Source organism: Anticarsia gemmatalis, chromosome 29 (genome assembly GCF_050436995.1).
Source record: "Anticarsia gemmatalis isolate Benzon Research Colony breed Stoneville strain chromosome 29, ilAntGemm2 primary, whole genome shotgun sequence".
Classification (NCBI taxonomy): domain Eukaryota; kingdom Metazoa; phylum Arthropoda; class Insecta; order Lepidoptera; family Erebidae; genus Anticarsia; species Anticarsia gemmatalis.
In genome coordinates this window covers 1,089,183-1,113,263 of record NC_134773.1, presented here as the reverse complement: position 1 = coordinate 1,113,263, position 24,081 = coordinate 1,089,183, and the positions used below count along the sequence as shown (strand labels likewise).

General features: G+C 39.1%; 2 protein-coding genes across 4 annotated transcripts in view; one reads left to right on the top strand and one right to left on the bottom strand.

The window, feature by feature from the left end:
• Adar (Adenosine deaminase acting on RNA) overlaps positions 1–24,081 on the bottom strand; it is a 48,574-nt gene that overhangs the window by 8,315 nt on the left and 16,178 nt on the right. The window contains exon 16 of the mRNA XM_076133310.1: positions 22,718–22,869. Within this exon, the coding sequence (XP_075989425.1) occupies positions 22,718–22,869 (152 nt within the window). The remainder of the gene's footprint in view (positions 1–22,717; positions 22,870–24,081) is intronic.
• Positions 2,982–21,887, top strand: LOC142985100 (pancreatic lipase-related protein 2-like). Of its 3 annotated transcripts, none has more exons than XM_076133057.1 (9): positions 2,982–3,137; positions 3,256–3,318; positions 9,976–10,087; positions 10,962–11,110; positions 11,603–11,744; positions 16,649–16,734; positions 17,236–17,364; positions 18,559–18,669; positions 20,298–21,887. In XM_076133057.1, the coding sequence occupies exons 2-9, from the start codon at positions 3,276–3,278 to the stop codon at positions 21,197–21,199; spliced, it is 1,674 nt and encodes a 557-aa protein (XP_075989172.1). In that variant the 5' UTR covers positions 2,982–3,137; positions 3,256–3,275; the 3' UTR covers positions 21,200–21,887. The 3 variants fall into 3 exon arrangements, with proteins under 3 accessions (XP_075989172.1, XP_075989171.1, XP_075989173.1); XM_076133058.1 differs by adding an exon at positions 19,181–19,337 and having other exon boundaries at positions 2,991–3,318; positions 21,771–21,887; XM_076133056.1 differs by having other exon boundaries at positions 2,987–3,318.

Below are 24,081 nucleotides of genomic sequence, written 5' to 3'. Positions count from 1 at the left end.
CAGAAGAGCACTACGAAAAGATTTTTGGGAATTCCCCTCGAAGGGGTTGAAATTCCACGTGGGTGAAGCCGCGAGCGATAAGGTAGTTTAAATATAAATCGTATACACCTACATATTATGTACGTTTGTCACTTATCACCTTGTAAAGAGCTTAAATAGAATGATTTTTTGTATATATATTTCAATGATATACTAAACAATCACATTCGGTTCGAACTAAAGACAGCACACCAATGACTTTTCCAAGTGATGTGTGTATTATAAATAATGATTACTTGTTATAACGGTGAAGGAAAACATCGTGATGAATGACATGTCTGACAGTTGTTTAAAACAGCTCTTGGACGAATATAAAATCCTGACTTAGTCAAAGTAGTACACTATTATTCCAGGAGACCCGCGGCCCAGCACAGGGAGTAATGGGTTTAACTTCACTCTTATTAAATAGAAATTATTTACCTTTGTCTGCCCGACCTGCCTGTTCAAAGTCTCGAACCGAATGAATGAACAATACTTATTATATTGTAAAGCTGACCTGAATTTTTCTTAGAAATAAATATGAGAAGCTATATCAGCACTTTATATAACTAGCTGACCCGCAGGGCTTGTGTATTGTGAGTGCCTATTCTACACCTTATAAATAAGAGTCAGGAGTTTGACTGCCTACGTGGCGCAATGGTTTAGGTCATCATGCCGCTACCATTGCGTCGGGAGGTCGTGGGTTCTATTCTCACACGGAACAAATATTTATGTGATCCAAAAATTGTTGTTTCGGGTCTGGTTGTGCTTTGTGTCCGTTGTTTGTATGTTTGTTAAAATCCCCGCGACACAAGAGCATTACCTAAGTTGTCTTTAAAAAAAACATAAATAAAATTACGCCTTTTTCCCATAGGGGTAGGCAGAGACTACGGAACGTCACTTGGTACGATCCTTACAAACTTCCCTTGCTTCATTCACATACATGTTGTCATTTCGCAATAACATATTTTTATATTTGTAATTTTTCGATAATTAGAACATTTATTAAAATAAAGAAATATTCTACAATTTGAAGTAATGCTAGAATTATCTCAATACGTAGAAACTGTTGGGATATTTTAATAAAACTACTTTTACTAGCTTAGCTTATAATTGTAGAAGTAAGGCAATTATCATGTTACTAAACTGGTTGAGATTGTGATACTCAAAGTTCTTTTATCGACTCCCAAGGAGTCTAAAATGGGGTCAATTAACAGCAGATGTGACCCCAAGTGATCTTAAGGGGGATGAATAATGCAAGCCGGTGGCAAGGGATAATCAAAATTACTTACCCCCGGTTTCTGAAGTACATTTAGCGGTAGTTTATCTGTTCAATAGTGTCAAAACTCATATAAAAACACGCTATTGAATAGATAAACTGCCGCTAAATGTACCTCAGAAACCGGGAGTTAATGTTTTTGTTTAAAGACAACTCCCGTACTAATATCTCTTACGTCGCGAGGGGAGAGGTTTGAGATGATAGTCGTTACAATCAATTACCGAATCTACCACTATGTCGAAAAGTGTTAAGTACTTTAGAGCTTTATGAGAAGAGCTAGCAACAAACTCACACGCTCTTTTCAATCACTAAATAATTTACAATGTGGTTGATACAATAAAAAACAGGTTGAGGTCCTAATATTCGGCACTTTCATCACTAATGGATAGACTAACTATTAGATAGAATGAAAACAATTTATCACATCAAAAAGTACAGTAATTGAACCAACAATTCTAATCCAAAACCATAAATGATACGAAATAAAATCTATTACTTGCTATGATTAGTGGTCAACCTAGTGGCAAAGTTGTTCGTACCTTTGACATGACTTAACAGCTGTTATCCTAATAGACAACAACCGTGACTTGAAGCACGGAGGCGGTCTATCATTTGTAGGGGGTGAAATAAAGAGTAATGTTGAGAGCCTCTGTGCTATTAACGTAACTTTTCCGACTGGAGATATCCACATTTGGTCATATCTAGTTTGTTATAAACTAAGACACGCGATATCATTCACTTCGATAGATTTTCCTTGATGTATTTACTATATCTTTAGAGATTATCCCTTTTATTCATAAACACACTAAAAACCTATTTTAGTTATAAAAACTACTAAAATATGTTTTCTCTTTTTCATTTCGCTAAGGAGTGAAAGAAACAATACACTTTATAAGCCTTTCATAACTTCATATACTTTTAATGAATAAGAGGGTAAGTATTTTATGTAACTCAGAAATAATGTATGTATATTAAAAGAATCAGATATTGACACCCGCATTAAGAATTGCTCTTGTGTATCGAAAACTTATACAAACATACAAAGAACGGACGCAAATATTTGTTCCGTGGGAGAATCAAACCCACGACTTCCCGACACAATGGTAGTGGCGTGGCGACCACCTCAACGACTGCACTACGGCGATCATCAAATTAGTGTCACAGACCCCATCCATGTAGTGTCCGCCTAGATTGCTTTACTAATTACAATCATTTTTTATAGGCATGCAACTCAGACCAGACACGTGATAACTTTTTACACTCCCTTAAATGGTGACAGAATAGCAATGATAGCCAAGCGGTACAAGTTGGTACCTCCCACGCAAGGTACGAAACCCGAGGCAACACACCAATGATTTTTCTTAAGTTAAATGTGTATTAGAATTAATAATAATAACTTGTTCCAACGGTGAAGGAAAACAATGTGATTGAACATGGCCTCAGAGTCTTTAAAAATGGTATGCAAAGTCTCCAACCCGCACTTGGCCAGCGTTGTGCACTCAAGGATTAATCCCTCTGTCATTACCGGGGGAGATCCTTGCCCAGCAGTGGGACATTAGTGGGTTATTTTTTTTTACTTTCATACCCACGGACACGGCCTAACTACCACCTCTGCCTACCCCACTAATTTAAGCTTGTGATATCATATCACTAGCATAGTAAAGCAAACCCCCTCTATAATCGTAGTTAGACTTTCAACGCAGGGCCCACGCAAGCCATTCAATATACCACACGCATAAAGAACACCCACTGTTGAATACAAATAAATATTTACATTATTAATTAATAAATAATAATATAACATTAATATTAAAACGAAAATTTTAGAAAAATAATAATTGTAAAGGCAATTTTTTTAATTTTTTATACAGAAATTCGGTGTTATTTTGTATTTTTAGTATGATTAATTTTTTATGTTAAGTTTTTCTTTTCATTTATTATTTTTATGTTTTTTTAAGTGTTAAATAAAAGTGTTAAGATGCAGTCTATGGTGCCTCTGGCTTGTTTCCTCTCTGTTATACGTAAGTACCTAATTTTATTTATAATTTCTTGCATATTATATCATTGGACAACTCACATTTGTCATTTGATCCCAAATTAAGCTGAGCTTGAATCGTAACCAGACAACTGATAAACATACATGTAAATACATATTTATATAGATACATTATCAACCAGGCTCAGAATAAATACTCGTGCTCATCACACAAATATTTGTCGCGGGCGGGGTTCGAACCCACCACCGCCCGTATTGATAATATTTTTATTTAAACGGAACTACGCTTTTTTGAGCATTACGCCGATGATAAATGAATAACGAGGCTTCAACCAACGGTTGGCGTATCAACGTGATATGAAGTAAAACGTAAAGTCCGTCTGGCAAGCCTTTTTTATCAACAGATTACTCTTTCTTACAACTATTTAGGAATCAGCTTTCGGTCTCACCGGATGCTGCTGAATACCAGTATTTTACATGCAGCGACTGTCTGTAGGACCTCCACAACACTGACTTTACCGGGGTTATAACACGATACCCCACGGTAAGACTGGTGTCAGACTTTCAAGCTTCTGATTGCTAATATCGACTGTCAATGGACCCACAATTTTCGGAACCCACAATTTAACGTGCCTCCCGAAACACGGAGGAACTCGATATGTATAAGACGGCCACCCATCCACAGATTTATTTTTTTTCATCTTTTTTTAAAAAGACAGCTCCCGCACTAAGAAATGCTTTAGTGTCGCGGGGATTTTTTTAAAAACATACAAGCAACGGACACAAAGCACAACCAGACCCGAAACAATAATTTGCGGGTCGCACAAATAATTGCCTCGTGTGGGAATCGAACCCACGGCGAAGCCGCAGTGGTGTTGGCGTGGCGACCTAAACCACTGCGCCACGGAGGCAGTAAAATCATCGGCAAACGTAGCTTAACCTGTAAGATCGAACCGTACGGCTGTCGTTCGGACTACATAGTCATATAGCTGTGTTATAAAACACTATGTACATGCCACGCTCTATTAAATGATGCAATCCTATTACCCGCTAGTTATACCTGTTGCTAAACCTAGAAAAACTGGCCCTGTCGCACCGAAGGAAATGCGATGCTAATTTTAGATGGTTAAGTAATGGAAAATTCTATAACGTAACTTAATTCTGCTAAGGTACTCTATCACATAAAGTTAGGTTTTAAGGCTCTCGTTTTATTTATTACTAGCTGACCCGCGCAACTTCGCTTGCGTCACATTAGAGAGAATGGGTGATTTTTTCTCTGCTCCTATTGGTCGTAGCGTGATAATATATAGCCTATAGCCTTCCTCGATAAATGGGCTATCTAACACTGAAAGAATTTTTCAAATCGGACCAGTAGTTCCTGAGATTAGCGCGTTCAAACAAACAAACAAACAATCAAACAAACAAACAAACTCTGCAGCTTTATAATATTAGTATAGATAGTATAGATTACATTATTTCAATGAAGTGCTCAAATAGTTCGCCTATAAGTACGATCTGTGTGTTAAGCAACCCTTGGCGCGGTCATTCCATAGATGTATGACCGTATAGTGGTATTCGAGCTGGGCGTCTCCGTGCTTCGGAGGGCACGTAAAAGTCGGTGCGGGCTGTCGTCTACTAAGATAACAGTCGTTAAGCCATGTCAAAGGCCTCTCGGGCGGCTAGAACAACTTGGACACCAGGTTGACCACTAACCATACGACAAACAAACAACAATATATAACTTAGAACTATCGACCACTTGCGTGGAAAGTGCAAGCTTAGACTCGGCCATAAGTCGTCAGTTACAATTTATTCGTATAGATTTCGGAAATCCGATAGCGAACCGTAAAAAGTTCACCGTTCCGTTTTGCCGATTTATTCATAGACCGATAACCGGATTACAATAACAATTTCTTTGCGCTGAATACCGGTGTTTGGAGCGTGAACGATGTGTAATGATGGCGTAACTGTATTGTAATTGATAGATTAATGTTGCTGATATATTGCCCCCGTTTATATGGCTAGATTACATTCGAGATTTTGCGAAAAGATATAAAGTATCGCTATGAAAAGGGTGACGAGCTTGTGATTAAGTTACGACAGCCGATAGATCTTAGAGGTTAAGCTACGCTTGCTAAGGTTGGTCAGTGGATGGGTGACCATCTTATACGAATCGAGATCCTCCGTGTTTCGGAAGGCATGTTAAATTGTGGGTCCCGGCTGTCATTTTCAAAGATCTTTGACAGTCGTTACCAGCAATCAGAAGCTTTAGAACCTTGCATAGAAGTTCCGCGGATGTCAGAGGTATACAAAAATCCTGTTTGATGCAACTACTTTATCTTGCAAATGCATAAAATCGACAATTTATTATTATCTAGATTTATCTATACTAATATTATAAAGCTGAAGAGTTTGTTTGTTTGGTTGTTTGTTTGAACGCGCTAATCTCGGGAACTACTGGTCCGATTTGAAAAATCTTTCAGTGTTAGATAGCTTATTTATCGAGGAAGGCTTTAGGCTTTATATATTATCATCACGCTACGATCAATAGGAGCAGAGTACCAGTAAAAAATGTTACAAAAACGGGAAAAAATGTCGGCCATTCTGTCTTAGGTGACGCAAGCGAAGTTGCGCGGGTCCGCTAGTCGTGCATAACTAGGCTGTCTGCTAAGTTGTCAGACTGAAATAAACGTTATATAAAACTCCTAAGGAATACTAAGTATATTGGGAAATTTTTAAGGGAAATTCGCGCAGTAAAGGAAACTTCTTATGTGGTCCCATTAAAGTTTGCTCCAGATTTGACGAATAGCTTTTGAGATATCCTCAAAAATACATAACTTTGTATACATTGATAACATAGTCAATAGTGATGTTTGTTTAGTAGTGCTAATTAGTAACATTTTGTCGAAGTCAAAGTTATTTTGTAGAACAATTTCACGTCAAAACGTTGGAAACAATATCGCAGTGACAATTGATAGTCTGATGTAAGACATGTGTTGTCATTAAGAAACAACACGCAATCGGGGCTGTGTGTTAATTAATTACTTAGGTTTGCTACACACATATTTGCACTGGCATTAATAGGGTAGTTCACCGGGTTAACGAAAAATTATTAAAATTGTACTCGTAAAGGGCTCATACAAAATACTCAGGCTACGTTATTTTTTCGTAAATAATGTTGAAATTGTAATAATTACAGACTGAAACATTTTACTAGGCAATCATTTATTCCATCGGAAATACAGTATCGTGACGTCACAACACTATATTTCTCATAAAGAGTAGCTGATTTGACTGTTGGCCTAAACCTAAACCTAAACGGTAAAATTGAATCCCACAAAAACCACAATGTTACTAAGACGATACTTTACTATAACTAGCACTGTCAAAAAGTAATTAGATCTCTTGTGCTATCTTTTGATCTTTTGTTCGATAAATAGTGCTAAACCGAACGTGCCGAACCGAATATGTGTCTAGCAAAGCCTAGTTTCAAGTCGGTTTAGTTGTTAGATAAATACTGCCGAACTAACCCCCGGTTTCTGAGTACTTTTAGCGGTAGTTTATCTAATCAATAGCGTTTTCTTTTTTCATATGAATTTAAACGCTATTGAATAGATAAAGTACCGCTTAATGTAGCTCAGAAACCTGTGGTATGCCGACCCGAGTATATTGTGTGTAGCAAACCTAGCCAGCCTTGTAAATATGTATGTTGTTTTTACTAATTCCGGATTGCTTTATTTTGATTGATGTCTTTACTAATTATTACATTGAAATGTTACATTTTTTAGGTCTAAGCGACACTATGAACATGTTATATCATTTATTTTATATGTAAGGGGAAACAGTGATAGCCGAGTGGTATAAGCTGACACCTCCCACGCAAGTGGTCGACGATTCTAACCCGAGGCAACACATCAATGACTTTTAGAAGTTATGTGTGTATTAGGAATAATAAGTCGCTTGTTATAATGGTGAAGGAAAACATCGCGACAACCTTGCATGCCTGAGAGTTCTTTAGAACAGTTCTTGAAGGAAAAAGTCCCCAACCCGCAATTGTCCAGCGTGCTAGACTCAAGGCCTAACCCCTTCCTCATTACGGGAAGAGTGTGGAGACCCTTGCCCAGCAGTAGGACAGTAATGGTTTAAAATTTTATTTATTTGCTGGTAGAATTGATTTAATGTATAATAGGATACCGGAATTAGCGCGAACACGCATTTTACCTTAAAATGCCTAACGTTTCGGCGCAGGTTGCACTCGCCGTGGTCGCAGACTGACTGCATTTTATGGTAAAATGCGTGTTCGCGTTAATTCCCATATTCTATTATACATTTAACATGCAACGCGAGAGTTTAAAAGTTCCCGACGGATTTTCTTCTAGTAGTTATAGCAAATAAACTTTCTAAAATCATATTTATGTAATATCTTGAAGGTATATCTAACGTATTGCAATTCGCGGTAAACTGGTAAACCACACTCGTATAAAGGTAGCTTATGTAATATGTGATCAAAAGATTAGATTATGTGTCATACCTTATCCATACTAATCCATAATATACTATATTATACTATAATATTATAAATGCGAAAGTAACTCTGTCTGTCTGTCTGTTACTCAATCACGCCTAAACTACTGAACCAATTTGTATGAAAGTTGGTATGGAGATATTTTGATACCCGAGAAAGGACATAGACTACTTTTTACCCTGGAAAAATGACGCATTCCCAAGGGAAATTGGCGGACGAAGTCGCGGGTAAAAGCTAGTTTATAATACATCTAAAGAACTGCTATAGACCTAATACTTAATAGAGAATTTTGGAATGCACGATTTATCTAATAACGATTAACATTTCTGTGTATTTACAAAATATAGTATTTATAAAGTAAAGTTGCTGTATCAAACAGGCCACCGTCGGTTTGTCCGTGGTTGGGCAAGGAGCTTAAGTACTGAATTCTGAATGTTGTATACAAGACCCCCTAATACTGTCCTTTAAGCCAATATTGGGCTACGGCAGTCAGTTTTATTAGAACTGGCCAACAGACCATCTCCAAAATTATTTTTTTACCCGACCCGGGATGCGAACCCGGGACTTCGGCGCAGCAGTCGTGTACACTACCGACCGCGCCACAAGGCTCTGTACCACATAATTACATAACACCTATGTTGAGGGACTATAATCCCTACTAATATTGTTAATGCGAAAGTTTATAATTACTTTCTCACGGAAAAACTCCTGTATGTATGTTGATGAAATTCGACACACAGATAGTTGCAACGTGGATTAACAAACGCGATACTTTTTACAGAAATGTATAAGTCGGTTTCATCACGTTTTCCTTCACCGTTATAACAAGTGAATAGAATTTCTAACCCTACTAATGGATAAAGCTACTAATGGATGTTTGTATGTATTTTTATCAGTCTAGCCTTTCTGCCCAACTATGTTGAAGTCGGCTTCCAGTCTCACCGGATGCAGCTGAATACCAGTATTTTACATGGAACGACTGTCTATCTGACCTCTTCAACGACAGACGTTGTCAGACTTTCGAGCATCTGACTATTGTTAACGACTGACAAAGATCTTCGAAAATGACAGCCGGGACTCACAATTGCACGTGCCTATCGAAATATGTATTAGATGACCACCCATCTACAAAACAACATCGGCAAGCGTAGCTTAACCTCAGTGATCGATCTGTGCGACTGTTGTCACTTAGCCACGACATCGCAAAATGCATGTTTGCGTCAATTCGCGTATTTTTAAATAATTCATCACGCTGTTTTTCTCATTGGGGTAGGCAGAGAATAGAGAAGCAAAATCTATACTAATCTATACTAATATTATAAAGCTGAAGAGTTTGTTTGTTTGTTTGAATGCACTAATCTCAGAAACTACTGGTCCGATTCGGAAAATTATTTCAGTGTTAGTTAACCCATTTATTGGGGAAGGCTATAGGCTATGTATCATCACGTTACGACCAATAGGAGCAAAGTACCAGTAAAAATAATACAAAAACGGGGAAAATTTTCACCCATTCCCTCTTATGTGATGCAAGCGAAGTTGCACGAGTCATCCTTAATATAATCTAGATATCATGCAATGCCTAGATAAATCAATAATCTACAAAGTTGCAAACAGCGTCTATCAAATAACCAAGTAATTATCAAACCATGCAACAATATCCGTCTTCGTAACACACAACAGATGTAACGTCCGGCGAAAAACTAGCAATTTGATACATTTCATATAGCATTACGTGTGTGAATGACAGACAGACAGGTGGAAAGGTTTACTTTCTAGTTGTTTTGTTTGATGGTAAGGTTAAGTAACGTTTGGCGCGAACTTTTTTTAGACGGGTGAGCGTTTTTGTATTTGAACTGGGCGTCTCCGTGTTTCGGAGGTCATGTTAAAAGTCGGTTTCGGTTGTTGTCAATTAAGATAACAGTTATTAAGCCACGTCAAAGGCGGGTGGCTTGAACAATTTTGACATTAGGTTGACCACTAACCATACGATTATAAGAAGATCAGACAATAGGCTTGCCTTATTGCATAAGGCTCTTTACGACATTTCACACACCAAACGTACACATCAATCATGCATTATATTCAGACCCGTAGCATCTTCAGAAGAAGTAGATAGCTTTATTCATATAGATTTATTCTGTTTTGCTTTTGTTTCAGGTCCACCGGGAGTACAATACGAGGATGCGTTGTTACAAATAGCGCCCGTGGATAAGTCCAAGTGTCCCTTCATCAAAGATGGCAATGATATTGGTTTCCAACTCTTCACCAGGTAATAATTACTAATAAATTTTTAAGTGTTTGTTTTTTTCTCCATCTCTTACATCAAGAAGAGTAAACCGACTTGGGAGACATCTTAACAGTGTTCAAGAAAATTCACCCTGAACGTGAATCGTGTAAATAAAGTTAGATTGCCCCTATACCGTCCAATAAAATTAAATGCTTGCCCGTAAACCAATAAAACTAAATAAGATTGAACAATTTGATTGCCTAACAAATAATTAACCATCACCCAGTTCTATTCCTGTAATGAAAATTCTCTACAGTCAATACTGTTGAATATCGAGACTGACATATAAAATATACTGCCAAAATAGTTCTTACGGAGTCCGCTAGAGGCGCTGATCTTCGTATAAAAATTCTCGATAGCTAGCTGGTTGTCGGTAGTCGATTATTATAGAGAATTGGGTAGTTGACTGGGTTAACGAAAAATTATTAGACTCGTACTCGTAAAAGGTTCATCTAAAATGCTCAGACTATGTCAATATATTTCGTAAATAATGTTGAAATTGTAATTATTACTGACTGAAACATTTTATTAGACATTCATTTGATATCAACGTAAATCTGAAATAGTAACGTCACTACGTCGTATTTTTATACTAAAACTAGCGGACCCGACAGACGTTGTCCTGTCTACACGTCTTTAATTTGAAAATTTTAACCATTTTTTAATAATCTAAACCATTCTCAGATCCCCTTGAACACACACAAAAAATATCATCAAAATCGGTCCAGTCGTTTAAGAGAAGTTCAGTGACATACACACTTACAGAAGAATTATATGTATATATAAAGATGTGTTTTTGACATTTCATAAAGAGTAGCTGATTTGACTGGTAGTAAAATCTCCTCAATGCCTGCAGGCACAACCCGACAGCCTACCAAGAGCTGAAGATAGGAGACGACGAGAGTCTGTTCGCGTCAAACATGGACTTCCACGCGCCTACCGTGATGTACTTCCATGCGTTCATGGAACAGCCGGACGATGGCAGCGGGATCATGGTCAGAGAAGGTGGGTCTAACTGGCTACCAGGAGTTGAAGGTAGGAGACGAGAGTCTGTTGCACAGTCTGTGCAATGGTTAGTAGTAAACCAAGTGTCAAAATAGTTCAAGCCGATGAAATGCTTTTGAAATGGCTAACACCTGCTATCTTAATTGACAAGCACTAGAATCTACTTTTAACGTACTCTCTGAAGCACAGAGACGTTCAATTAAAATACCACCATGCGGTCACCCATTCATGAAATGACCGAGCCAAGGAATGCTTACCCCACAGATCATTTCGTTCGCGTGGATTTTCAAACAAATTTTCTTTACCTATTTTATCCCTTTGGGGGTAGAATTGATCAAAATGATTTCTTAGCGGATGCTTACGTCATAACATCGACCTGCATGCCAAACTTCAGGCCGATCCGTGAGCCGTGAGTTGTTATACTGGCCAAGTGCGAGTTGGGGTCTTAAAGAAGAATTCCCCAGTCTTCTATTAAACTATATCTTTTTCCAGCGTACATGCAACGTGGAGACACGAACGTGATCATGATAGACGCGCACCATTTGGAAGCCGGTCCTTGGTACTTCACCGCGGCACAGAATACTTGGTACATCGGCAGATTTGCGGCGCAGTTCATTGACTACATGGTGTCTAGGTTTGTACCGTGAATTTAAGATATTGTGAGTAATAAGGATATTGAACGAGGTTTATTTGGAGTCTTCTGATCAAAATTCTTAACAGATGCTAAATGCTTCATAGCAAAAAAAATGCTAAAAAAATACAATTGTTGTATCGCATTGGCTCCCGAGGAAAAAATTAAGTAATATACTAAAATGCTTTCAGTTTATAAAAACTTTATGACCTCAAATAATAATCTAAGTGACAACTTTTTTTCGGCCAGATGGGTCGACTCATTATAACTTTGTTTTGGAAACAGTCAGTTTTTAAAAATCAGCTAGAGCATAATTTATTAGGTCAGGGAAAAACAGTCTCGCTCGCGCACGCATCCGAGTACGACGCGTTATGTGTGTGTCACAAGTGCTAAAAAGTCCCGATACGTTACAAAATGTCGGATACGTTAAAGTGTAGCAGCTGTAACATTGTTATAGACGAACTGCTGGCGTACGTGCAGAATAAGATATCTTTGTGTGACGAAGAAAGTCTGGTCAGATTGTGTGTGGCGACATTTAGTAGTGATGAAATTGAAAAATCGAAATCGTTACTATTTGAATCGCTACCGGCGGACAAAAGAAAACCAGTTCGAAAAGGGCAAGGCAAGGAAAACCGTGCACTCAGTGACATTATCAGTGCCTTCAAGTCCTATCCAGATTTGATGCCAGTGTTTGTGGCCCGAAATCTGGAGAAGCTCCCGCCCATCACGTTTGATCACCTGGATGTGTCAGACGTTCTTAAAAGGCTAGTGGTATTGCAAGAGGAAGTCAGGAACATCAAAGACTCGTACGCTTCACTTGAGCAGCTTGCAGCTGTAAAGAAAGCGGTCCTGAGTACGAATGACAAAGTGAGAACAGCAAGTAATACGGAGGAAGTAAGCTTTTGTATTAATACAAAAAGAGGTGCGCATATAGGTGACGAAGATGGGAGTATGTCACCTTTAAAGTGTACCGGTTGGCTTTCATCTAAATCTAACTCGCCACTACCTCAGCTCAAACCGAAGAAGCTGAGTCATGATCAGGCGCACAATTTGTTACATGAGGGTAGATCGATACCGCAGCAAGCTAGCGTAGCGGACGGAGCGATGTCGTCGTTATCGTCTGCTTGTGGGAACGAGACGGCGATACAACCGGTTTCCCCGATTGCCCCCGAGCGTGCGACCGCGGCGAGTGAACAGCTGATCGGTGCGCCGCCGCTGATAATAGAATGTAAACAAAGCGCTAAAAGAAATCAAGTGGATTGTTCTACGAAGCAATCCGATGAGGGATCGTGGCATACGGTCACGTATAAGAAGCTAAGTGTTAAAAAGCGTGTTAGAGGAGAATTTGGCTTAGCAAGCGAGTCCGTGGGCAATTTTAAGGCGGCGGAGAAGAAAGTTCCGATTTTTATCTCCAACATTAGCGTCGAGACTAGCGAGAAGGATATAACAGATTACATTCTGGCAAAAACTAAGCTGACTGTCAAGTTACAAAGAATACACTCTCAAAAGCATTTAACGCACAAGTCGTTTAAGTTCTTTGTGCCACAATCAGGGGAAAAAACGTTCTTGAATGGCAACCTATGGCCAAAGGATATAATCTTTAGGCGGTTCGTACACTATAAAAGTCCACATGCGTCCGGGAATTCTAGTACCGAGTACGGCCCTGTATCGATTAACAATAGATAAGCAGATATACAAGATGGTGAGCTTTAATTGTAAAAGTATAAAGAGGTCTATTGAGAGTATTCGTGAACATTGTTCTAGCTATGATATAATAGCTCTTCAAGAAACCTGGCTGTTACCCGAGGAACTTGGATACCTACATAATATAAGTGAGGATTTCGGCTGTACGGGCACTTCGGCTGTAGATACAACGGCGGGAATCCTGCGAGGCCGACCATTTGGAGGTCTGGCGATATTATGGAGGAAAAGTGTTTTTAGTAATGTGTCGGTGGTTCCGTGTAACAACTCGCGAGTGTGCGCTATCGAACTAGCGTTTAATAAAAGGTCAGTGATAGTGTTCAACGTGTACATGCCCACGGACGAGGCAAGTAACCTAGTGGAATTCACGGATTGCCTGAGCGCGGTGAGTGCTATAATAGACTCGTATAATATTGAAAGCTGCTATATTTTGGGAGACTTTAATGCACACCCATCATGTCGATTTTTCTATGAACTAAGTGATTTCTGTGAGGAACTTGAATGGAGCTGTGTTGATACAGATTTGTTAGGGCTAAACTCAGACACTTATACCTTTATAAGCGATGCGCACGGTTCACGCAGGTGGCTGGACCATTGTGTAGTAACAAAGGCGGCGCGTGACTCAGTAGTCGCAGCGCGTGTTATTTATGATGTAATGTGGTCAGATCACTATCCACTAGTTATTGAATGTGTGTTCGATAAAATATGTCAAAAACAAAGTACCTATAGTTTTGTAGAAAATTGTGTGTTATGGGGGGAAAGAAGTCCTGATCAAATAAAGTCTTATACCATGGCTTGTCATGAAAGACTTAGGCTTATTGATTTCCCTGATGACTTAAGAAATTGTTGTGATAAGATCTGTGTACAACATTGTCATCACAACATAATAGACACTATGTATAATAGTATTGTGCGTGCCTTATCGGAATCCGCTGCGGTGGGTCGAGGGCGCAACAGACGTGTGAACAAGAAGGCTGTGATAGGCTGGAATCGACATGTTGGCGATGCGTACGGGGACGCCAGGCTGAAATTCCGTTTGTGGGAAGATTGTGGTAAACCATATAGTGGCCCTACATTTTATGCTATGTGTGAGGCAAAGAAGATATTTAAGTCTCGTTTGAAATGGTGTCAAACACACCAAGAGCAAATAAAAATGGACATTTTGGCCTCACATCATTCAAATAATGATTTTAAGTCTTTTTGGAAGCACACTAACAGGTTGAGCGGAAGGCCTGGCCTCCCTGTATCTGTCGGGGGCGTGAGCGATCCTGTAAGCATTGCTGACCTCTTTAAGGAACATTTTAGGATAAGATCACCACTGGGCCCCGGTTCTTGTGGGCTCGGTGCTGGTGGTTGTCATGACCTTGGAATTAGGTTTACAGCCAAGGAGATCAAAGGTGTCCTCAACACCATGTCCAGAGGCAAGTCTCCGGGTCATGACAGTCTGAGCATCGAGCATCTCAAGTTCGCGGGTCCTCATTTACCAAGAGTGTTGGCAATGTTCTTTAATTTCTGTATAAGTCATGCGTATGTGCCTAGTCAGATGACCAAAACTATTGTGGTTCCTATAGTTAAAAATAAAACAGCTGATATGGCGGACTTAAAAAACTATAGACCTATTTCTCTGGCAACGGTGATAGCGAAAGTGCTTGACAGCCTCTTTAATAAGTGTCTCAATAAACACATAAAACTGCACGATAATCAATTTGGTTTTCGACCCGGATTATCAACCGAGAGTGCCATCTTGTCCTTGAAGTGGGCTGTCAAGTACTACACAGACCGGAAAACACCTACGTATGCCTGCTTCCTCGACCTCTCCAAAGCTTTTGATCTGGTCTCCTACAGTATTCTCTGGAAGAAGTTGGAGACTGCTGGAGTTCCTCATGAGCTTATAAATACTTTAAAGTACTGGTACGGAGGCCAGATCAATCAGGTGCGCTGGGCTGGGGCATTGTCGGGGCCGTATGGATTGGAGTGCGGAGTGAGGCAGGGAGGGCTAAGCTCGCCTACGCTCTTCAATCTATACGTCAACGAGCTGATCGAGGTGCTCAGCAGGGAGCGTACCGGCTGTTACATTGACGGGGTATGTGTTAATAACATCAGCTACGCCGACGACATGGCCCTTCTGAGTGCCTCGCCCTGTGGCCTAAGACGGTTGGTGACCATCTGTGAAGACTATGCTAGACTTCACGGATTGGTCTACAACACTTCAAAAAGTGAAATCATGGTCTTTGCTGCCCGGGGAAGGGGCCCTGAATTTGTACCTCCCATAAACCTAAATGGAGCACTGCTTAGAAGAGTGTACAAATTCAAATACCTAGGCCATCTTTTAACCTCCGACATCAAGGACAATGAGGACATTGAGAGAGAGCGAAGGGCGTTGTCGGTCCGAGCTAATATGATAGCTCGCAGGTTCGCACGTTGTTCAGTACAGGTCAAAAAAACCTTGTTTCGTGCATATTGCACATCTTTTTACACGTGCAGCCTGTGGGCAGATTATTCGCAAAGATCGTACAACGCCCTTCGCGTACAATACAACAATGCGTACAGGGTGCTGGTGGGGCTGCCTCGATTCTGCAGTGCATCAGGGATGTTTGCAGAAGCTCGCATCGACTGTTTTTACGCTACGATGCGAAAAAGATGTGCTTCCCTGGTGCGTCGCGTGCGGGCAAGCCCCAACAGTATCCTGTGCTGTATTGCGAGCAGACTTGACTGCACTTTTATTAATCGCTGCTGCAGGCTCTCCACCTCGGTGATGAGCGTGCAGCAGTGATTACATGTATAGTAAGTAGGTAATTTAGAATAAGAATACTAACATAGATGTAAGAAATACTGTTACTAACACGATATGAGTCTTGTTACTTGGAATAAAAAAATAAAATAAAATAAATAAATAAATAAAAAAGTCTTTTCGCATTATAGTATGTATGAACTTGTAATAAAATCTCTTTGGCTTCAAGAATCACAAATGAGTACACGGTTCATTAGGTTTCTTTCATTGAGCTAGTGAGGTACCCAAATATCGAGCTTGTGTGGAGAAAAGATTTTATTACAAGTTCATACATACTAAATATATATAATGCGAATCTTTCAAATTTATTTCTTAAAAAACAGACAATAGAAAAATCTCCTAAAATCACTGATGATGATATTGGTGTAATTTTTGGGACCAAATTTTAATTTTACAATTATTTTGTACATTTCAGAGGTCTTAATCTAAACAATACGCATCTGGTGGGACACAGTTTGGGAGCACAGGCGGCCGGAGTAGCAGGGAGCGCGATTAAATCAGGTAGGTACCCATAACCTTTCAGCAATCGACCAGAATAGTGGACTCAAGGCAGCAGTGCCAGGCATCCCGAAATTCACATAATATTCCAATAGTTGTTAGTTAGTGGCCAACCTGGTGTCAAAGTTGTTCAAGCCGCCCGAGAGGCCTTTGACATGGCTTAACGACTGTTATCTTAATTGACGACAACCGGGACCGACTTTTTACGTGCCCTCCGAAGCACGGAGACGCTCAGTTCAAATACCACTATGAAGTTACCTATCTATAGAATGACCGCGCCAATGTATGCTTAACCCCCAGATCGTTTACCGACCGGTGAGCGCTACTGGCTATGAGCGCCTCGAAATACTTCAAAAATATATACGTATGTTAAAGGGGGTCCACAGAAAATAAACGTGATTTTTTTTAATACAGAATTGTCCGTGCACGAGTGCGACTCGCATTTGGCCAGTTTTAATTTTGTTTGGCCTATACAAGCCCAGTAATAAGTTTTTCTACCACCAGGTCGCGTGTCAAGGATCACAGGGTTGGACCCAGCACTGCCATTATTCTCTGGTCTCCCGCTGGAGCAGAGGCTGGATAGATCAGACGCACAGTTCGTCGATGTTATACATACTGATGCTGGGATATTCGGTAAGATTTGCAGACCAATGGAATATTGGACGAGCAGATGATGTAGTTATATTTTGGCTTTTGTACTGTGTGACTTTCGAATCTGGCAAATTGTTCATAAATTTTAAACTCTCGCGTTGCATGTTAATATATGTATGTACATATAGTAGGATACGGGAATTAACGCGAACACGCATTTTACCTTAAAATGCCTAACGTTTCTGCGCAGGTTGCACTCGCCGTGGTCGCAGGCTGCTGTTAAATCGATAAACTATCGCTAAATGTACTCAGCAACCGGTGGTTAGTCAGCCAAAATACGTGTTCACGTTAATTCTGGCAAATTGTTTTTGAATTTTTTTAGTTTATGAGAGAACAATATCAATAGCTAAATGGACTCTAGTTATACAGGGTGTCCCAAAACTCAACGATAATCCGAGACAGGATGAAAGGCCAAGTCATACTGGTTCAAGGAAAAAAAAAAAAAAATCTTTATCACTTAGTTCAGCAATAATAGACATTTTTCAAAAAAGTTGAAATTCCACTTGGTCGCATTTTCAAGTCCTGTGATCACCAATGTCACAAACAGTTTTTTTTTTCCCTAGAACCAGTATGACTTGGCCATTCATCCTGTCTCGGTTTATCGTTGAGTTTTGGGACACCCTGTATATGCAAACGAAACGTGGGTGTTTTTCAAGTAAAATTATATAAAAAGCTAGCTGACCCCGGAAATGTTGTGTTGTCATATAAATAGAAAAAATAGTGCCACTTAGGGGTATGAAATATAGATGTTGGCCGATTCTCAGACCTACTCAATATGCTCACAAAAATTCATGAGAATCGGTCAAGCCGTTTCGGAGGAGCACGGTAACTAACATTGTGATATGGAAACATTATTTATAAGATAAAGAAACATAAATAAATAAATAAATAAATATTATTGGACACTCACACACGGTCATTTGATTCCAAACTAAGCAGAGCTTGTACTATGGTAACCAAATAACTGATAAATATACTTATATACTTCTAAATACATACTTAAATAGAAACATCCAGGCTCAGAACAAATACTCGTGCTCATCACACAAAGATTTGTCCCGGGTAGGATTCGAACCCACCACACGCGGCGCTACGGTTGTTGCGGCGAGGTGACCGCTTAAACCACTGCGCCAAACGTGCAGTTACATAATCAATAAGTTCTTTTCTCTCTAACAGGTTATAAAGAACCAGTAGGCCACGTGGATTTCTATCCCAACGGTGGGAAATCACCTCAACCGGGATGCGAACTTGAAGTCGTCATACCGAAACAATTGCTGCTTAACAAATGTAAGTATACGGTTAAGCAACGTTGTTTAGGTTTAGAATTAGATGGGTGAGCGTTTCTCACTTGCCATCGTTTAACAAACTAATAATATTAAATTGACCTAATTTCTAGATTGTTAATAATAACTCCTAGAATCGACCTTGCAAGTTAGCAGTCACCCATCCAAAAGTTGACCGCATTATAGATCGCATTACATCGTTGATCTTTCATCAACTATGTTCTGGTACTTGTAATCTATACTAATATTATAAAGCTGAAGAGTTTGTTTGTTTGTTTGTTTGAACGCGCTAATCTCGAACTACTGGTCCGATTTGAAAAATTATTTCAGTGTTAGATAGACCATTTATCGAGGAAGGCTATAGGCTATATATCATCATGCTGCGACTAATAGGAGGAGAGTACCAGTAGAAAAATGTTAAAAAAACAGGGAAAATTTTGAACCATCTCTCTTATGTGACGCAAGCGAAGTTGCGCGGGTCAGCTATGACTAATAATACTAATATTTCCTAACAGTTTTCTGCAGCCACTGGCGTTCGTATATGTTTTACACGGAGTCAGTACTCCGGCCCAAGTCATTCGTGTCAGTCCCTTGCCGCTCCTGGCATGAATACTCCAGGGGGAGGTGTGCGGGGGGCAAGACTGAGCATATGGGCTTCGGGGTGCAACGATCGTAAGACTGACCAAATAAAGATGATAATGGGATTGCACTGTATTTAGAAGCACGATTCTGAGTTCGCTGTATATAGAAAACACTGCTCTTGAGTCTCATTTTAGAGATCGCACTCAAAGTTTGAGATCACACTCAAATTTGAAATCGGTATCAATTTTGAGATCGCACTTATATTTGAGATCACACTCAAGTTTGAGATCACACTCAAGTTTGAGATCATACTCAAGTTTGAGATCACACTCAAGTATAAGATCACGCTGTAATAAGCAAGTAAATTGTGAGTGCTCTCAAATATAATAGTGTTAGTGAGTGCAAGTCGTTCGTGTCAGTCCCTTGTCGCTCGTGGCATGAATACTCCAGGGGGAGGTGTGCGGGGGGCAAGACCGAGCATATGGGCTTCGGGGTGCAGCGATCGTAAGATATATGACCAATTTAGATTATAATGGGATTGCACTGTATTTAGAAGCACCATTCTGAGTTCGCTGTATATAGGAAACACTGCTCTTGAGTTTAGTAGCACTCATTTTAGAGATTGCTTTCAATATTGAGTTAGCACTCATTTTAGAGATCGCACTCAAGTTTGAGATCACACTCAAATTCGAAATCGGTATCAATTTTGAGATCGCACTTATATTTATGATCACACTCAAGTTTAAGATCGCACTCAAGTTTGAGATCACACTCAATATTGAGATCGCGCTTATATTTGAGATCACACTCAAGGTCGAAATCGGTATCAATTTTGAGATAACTCTCAAGTCTAAATTTCACTTAAATTGCAAATCGGTCTCTTTTTCGAGATCGTCTTGAGATCGCACTCATGCTTAAGATCGCTATCAAATTCAACACTACTCTCAAAGCGGTTTTCCTGCCATTATTTTTATGTAAATATTTTTTCACAGATTATCACTGCACTATTGTAAATATACAGCACAATTTAGCACATATTCACGCTTGCAGGTGACGGTAGTCAGCAGACGAGAGGTATCTACACATACTACTTAACAACACACAGAAATACCATCAAGAACGATCAAGCAATTCCGCAGTTGGCAACATCATCACCGAAAAGTTACAAATATAATAATAAAAAATATGTTTTAATCAATAATAATAGATTAATTAGAAAGAAAAGAGTTCAGAGAAATGTTAAGAAAATGTACCATTTAAATGATCAAGCAATAAAAATTGAAAATCAAAATATGTATTTAGAAAATCGACCCACTGAAATTTTCAGCCGGGACAATGACACTAACATTTTGAATAACACAACTACAAATTTGGAAAATAATAATGAAAATTTTCATAGAAACGTTGGAAAAGATAAAAATTTTGCCTATGTGAAAAGTACTAATAAAAATTTAAATTTGAATCAAAATTTAGGCTCTTTGAAACATACGCCTACAAATATTGCTGAAAATGTTAATAAAAAATTCAATTTAAATAGAAAATTAAACATACTAACCACAGGCATATCATTTTATCGTAACATCAAAAATAAGAAATCTAGAAACCACGAAATACCTAAAAAGAGGCAAAAGAGATTCCTATCATTTTTCAAAAGCGATACATCTTCTAACAGCGAAAATTTCATATTCAAAGCTATGAATTTTTTGATCAAAAATCGCAAAAACATCGTCCCGGTTATAAGCGTAGTGCGAGAGATCAATACTATGATAAAAAGCGCGAACGGGGAATTGAACCATGTGACTAAAGAAGAGAATAATTATTTAGGTGTGAACCCACCGGAATTCAAACCTGTTACTTATACGCTGGAATTAGGGGGGGATAAGGGGGTGATGGCGTTTATTAAACGGTTGCTAGGTAGAGGGAAGGGAGATAGGCTTACGATTGGTGGTTAAATATGTACAGATTTTTGTGTAAGTTTTTCTTAGTGAAATTAGTCTAGTGAGTGTTTTTGGAACTAAATGTGTTCTGTGATGTTTTTAGAGATTATTATATACCTATCAAATCCGAAATATTGTAAAACAAGCTAGCGAGGCTCCGTTCAAAATTCACCGCACGGTTAAGCACAAAGTTTTATAACCTACGTCTATTTACATTTTCAAGTATATCATAGTAAATATAATAAAAAATAATTTAACCCATTAATGTCCCACTGCTGGACAAGGGTCTCCTCCCGTAATGTGTAAATATAAATTATATTCCATAGTAAATATAAATTTAGCTAAATTGTATCAAAACGGGTACAGTACTATACCCGTAAAATAGAAACTGATAGATTCTAAGATTGACAATATTCGTCATAAGTATGACAATTCTTAAATATTAAAATTTCATATAAATTGCATATATTCAACAAATTTAAGTCAGTAGTTTGAATTTTTTTACAAAAATATCTACATTTTAGTTCCAAAATCCACCGCTAGAGTATATAAATTGTAATTTTAGTAAAATACGTTTAATTTCTAGGGCCCGCGGGACGTATTACCTGATAACACACCGCCAAGCACCGTATTCTATAGAATAATATAACTAAGTAATATTATATACTTTTAATAATAAATATATGTAGTTTTGTAGATCAAATGCTGTTTCATTTATATCCTAATTCCTATACTAATATTATAAATGCGAAAGTTCGTGAGAATGTATGTACGTTAGTTACTCTTTCACGCAAATACTATTGAACCAATTACGATGAAAATTGGTATATAGGTAGCTGAAGACCCAGAATAACACATAACGCTTTTTATCCCGGAGTTTCCGAGGGATCGGGATTACAAGGGAAGGGTTTCCACGCGGGTTTCAAAGTCGCGTGCGGTGAGTAGAATAATATAATTTTATGTAAATAAATAAATTTAACCCATTAATGTCCCACTGCTGGGCAAGGGTCTCCTCCCGTAATGAGGGAGGGGTTAGGCCTTGAGTCCACCACGCTGGCCAAGTGCGGGTTGGAGACTTTGCATGCCCTCAATAAATCTATGATATGAGATAATTTTATGTACTTCTAAAATAAAATATATGTAGTTTTGTCGCTAAAATGTTGTTTCATGAACTGCCAAATTTCTAATAATTTAATTTAACTACTGAACACAGTAAGTCATTAAAATTACATTGTTATAGTTGTCGCCAAACAACTTGACCACAAGCAGGTGTTTTAAAAAGCAAACTATACGTAGACCCAGTGCAGAGGATTCTCGGTTGACTGTTCTTCCAACCAGACGATCGAAGCGCTATAGCCGTAGCTATAGCGCTCTGCAATTCTTTCTAAGCGGACCTAAAAATCGATCATTACGATATAGCTAATTTGTTCAAGTTGTTTGGCGGCAACTGTACATGAAAATATTCACATTTAAAAGTCGTGTAAGTCAAGGCTATTATTGCCTAAGTTGGTGGATTACAGTATAAGTTCATACCTGTACATGTGGTGCGGGTGCAGCAGCGAGCCCAGCACGAGCGAGTGCAGGTACACGGGCGCCAGCAGGCGCGACAGCAGCGCGCCCTGCAGCCCCGCCACGCACCAGCGCGCCACCTTGTCCGAGCACGACATGGTGAGCAGCCGCTCGCCCTGGGGACAAACATATATGTCAACTAGCTGACCCGGCAAATGTTGCTTTGCCATATATTAGGTCGGGGAAAAAGTCTTTCCGCATTATAGTATGTATGAACTTACGCGAAGTTAAGCGAAAGCACAGTTTCGCATTTATGACACTCACTCATGATCTGAAAAACATTCATTTTAACTATTTCGGAGCGTGGTGCTCGAAAAGTGATGGAAATTTCGATAAAGTCTGCTTAACAAAAGTTGCAGGAAATTTTATTATTTTTCATTTTGTAGAAGACATTTTTTCTCTACGAAGAACCGTTTTAAAGATATTTGTGAAAAACTAAAAATGGGAACTTTAACCCCCTCCCCCCACTCCGGCGCCCCCCCTAGAGGCGGGGATTTTTAGTATGTTTACACTCTAAGCATCCTGAACCAATTTCTGAAGAAATTGCTTAGGATCCCGCTCACGCACTCTACACTTGCTTTTTTGAGTGGACTATTATAGTATGTTTGAACTTGTAATAAAATCTCTTTGGCTTCAAGAATCACAAAATAATGAGTACACGGTTCATTAGGTTTCTTTCAGTGAGCTCGTGAGGTGCCCAAATATCGAACTTTTTTGTGTAGAGAAGAGATTTTATTACAAGTTCATACATACTATAACGCGAAAAGACTTTTTCCCCAACCTAATATATAACTCAAAGGTGACTGACTGACACAGTGATCTATCAACGCACAGCACAAACCACAGGACAGATCGAGCTGAAATTTGGTATGCAGGTAGATGTTATAACGTAGGCATCCGCTAAGAAAGGATATTGAATAGTTCTCCCCCAAGAGAATAATATAGCATGTAAAAGTTTGTATGAAAATTCTGTCCTAAGTCACAACCACGGGATGGCGCGAGCAACAACTAGTTTTTTTTTTTAAAGCACCACCATGCTAAGTAACTATAGCAGTACAATCAATCTATCAGGTTGAGTTACACTTGTCAAAATTGCCATTTCGAATTCTTTGTGTTTCGGGCACGTTAAATTGTGGGTCCCGGCTGTCATTTTCAAAGATCTTTAACAGTCGTTAACAGTAGTCAGAAGTTTGAAACTGTGACAACCAGTCTTATTTAGTATCGTGTTATAACCCAGGTAACTGTGTTGTGGAGGTCAGACAGACAGTCGCTGCATGTAAAATACTGGTATTCAGCTGCATCTAGTAAAACTGGAAGCCGACTCCAAC

Bases quoted from the DNA above. Each gene is read 5' to 3' on its own strand.
- LOC142985100 (XM_076133057.1), top strand. From the start codon at position 3,276: ATGCAGTCTATGGTGCCTCTGGCTTGTTTCCTCTCTGTTATAC. The intron at 3,319-9,975 runs GTAAGTACCTAA...CTTTTGTTTCAG, and splicing joins TTGTTTCCTCTCTGTTATAC to GTCCACCGGGAGTACAATAC. The intron at 11,745-16,648 runs GTTTGTACCGTG...TGTACATTTCAG, and splicing joins ATTGACTACATGGTGTCTAG to AGGTCTTAATCTAAACAATA.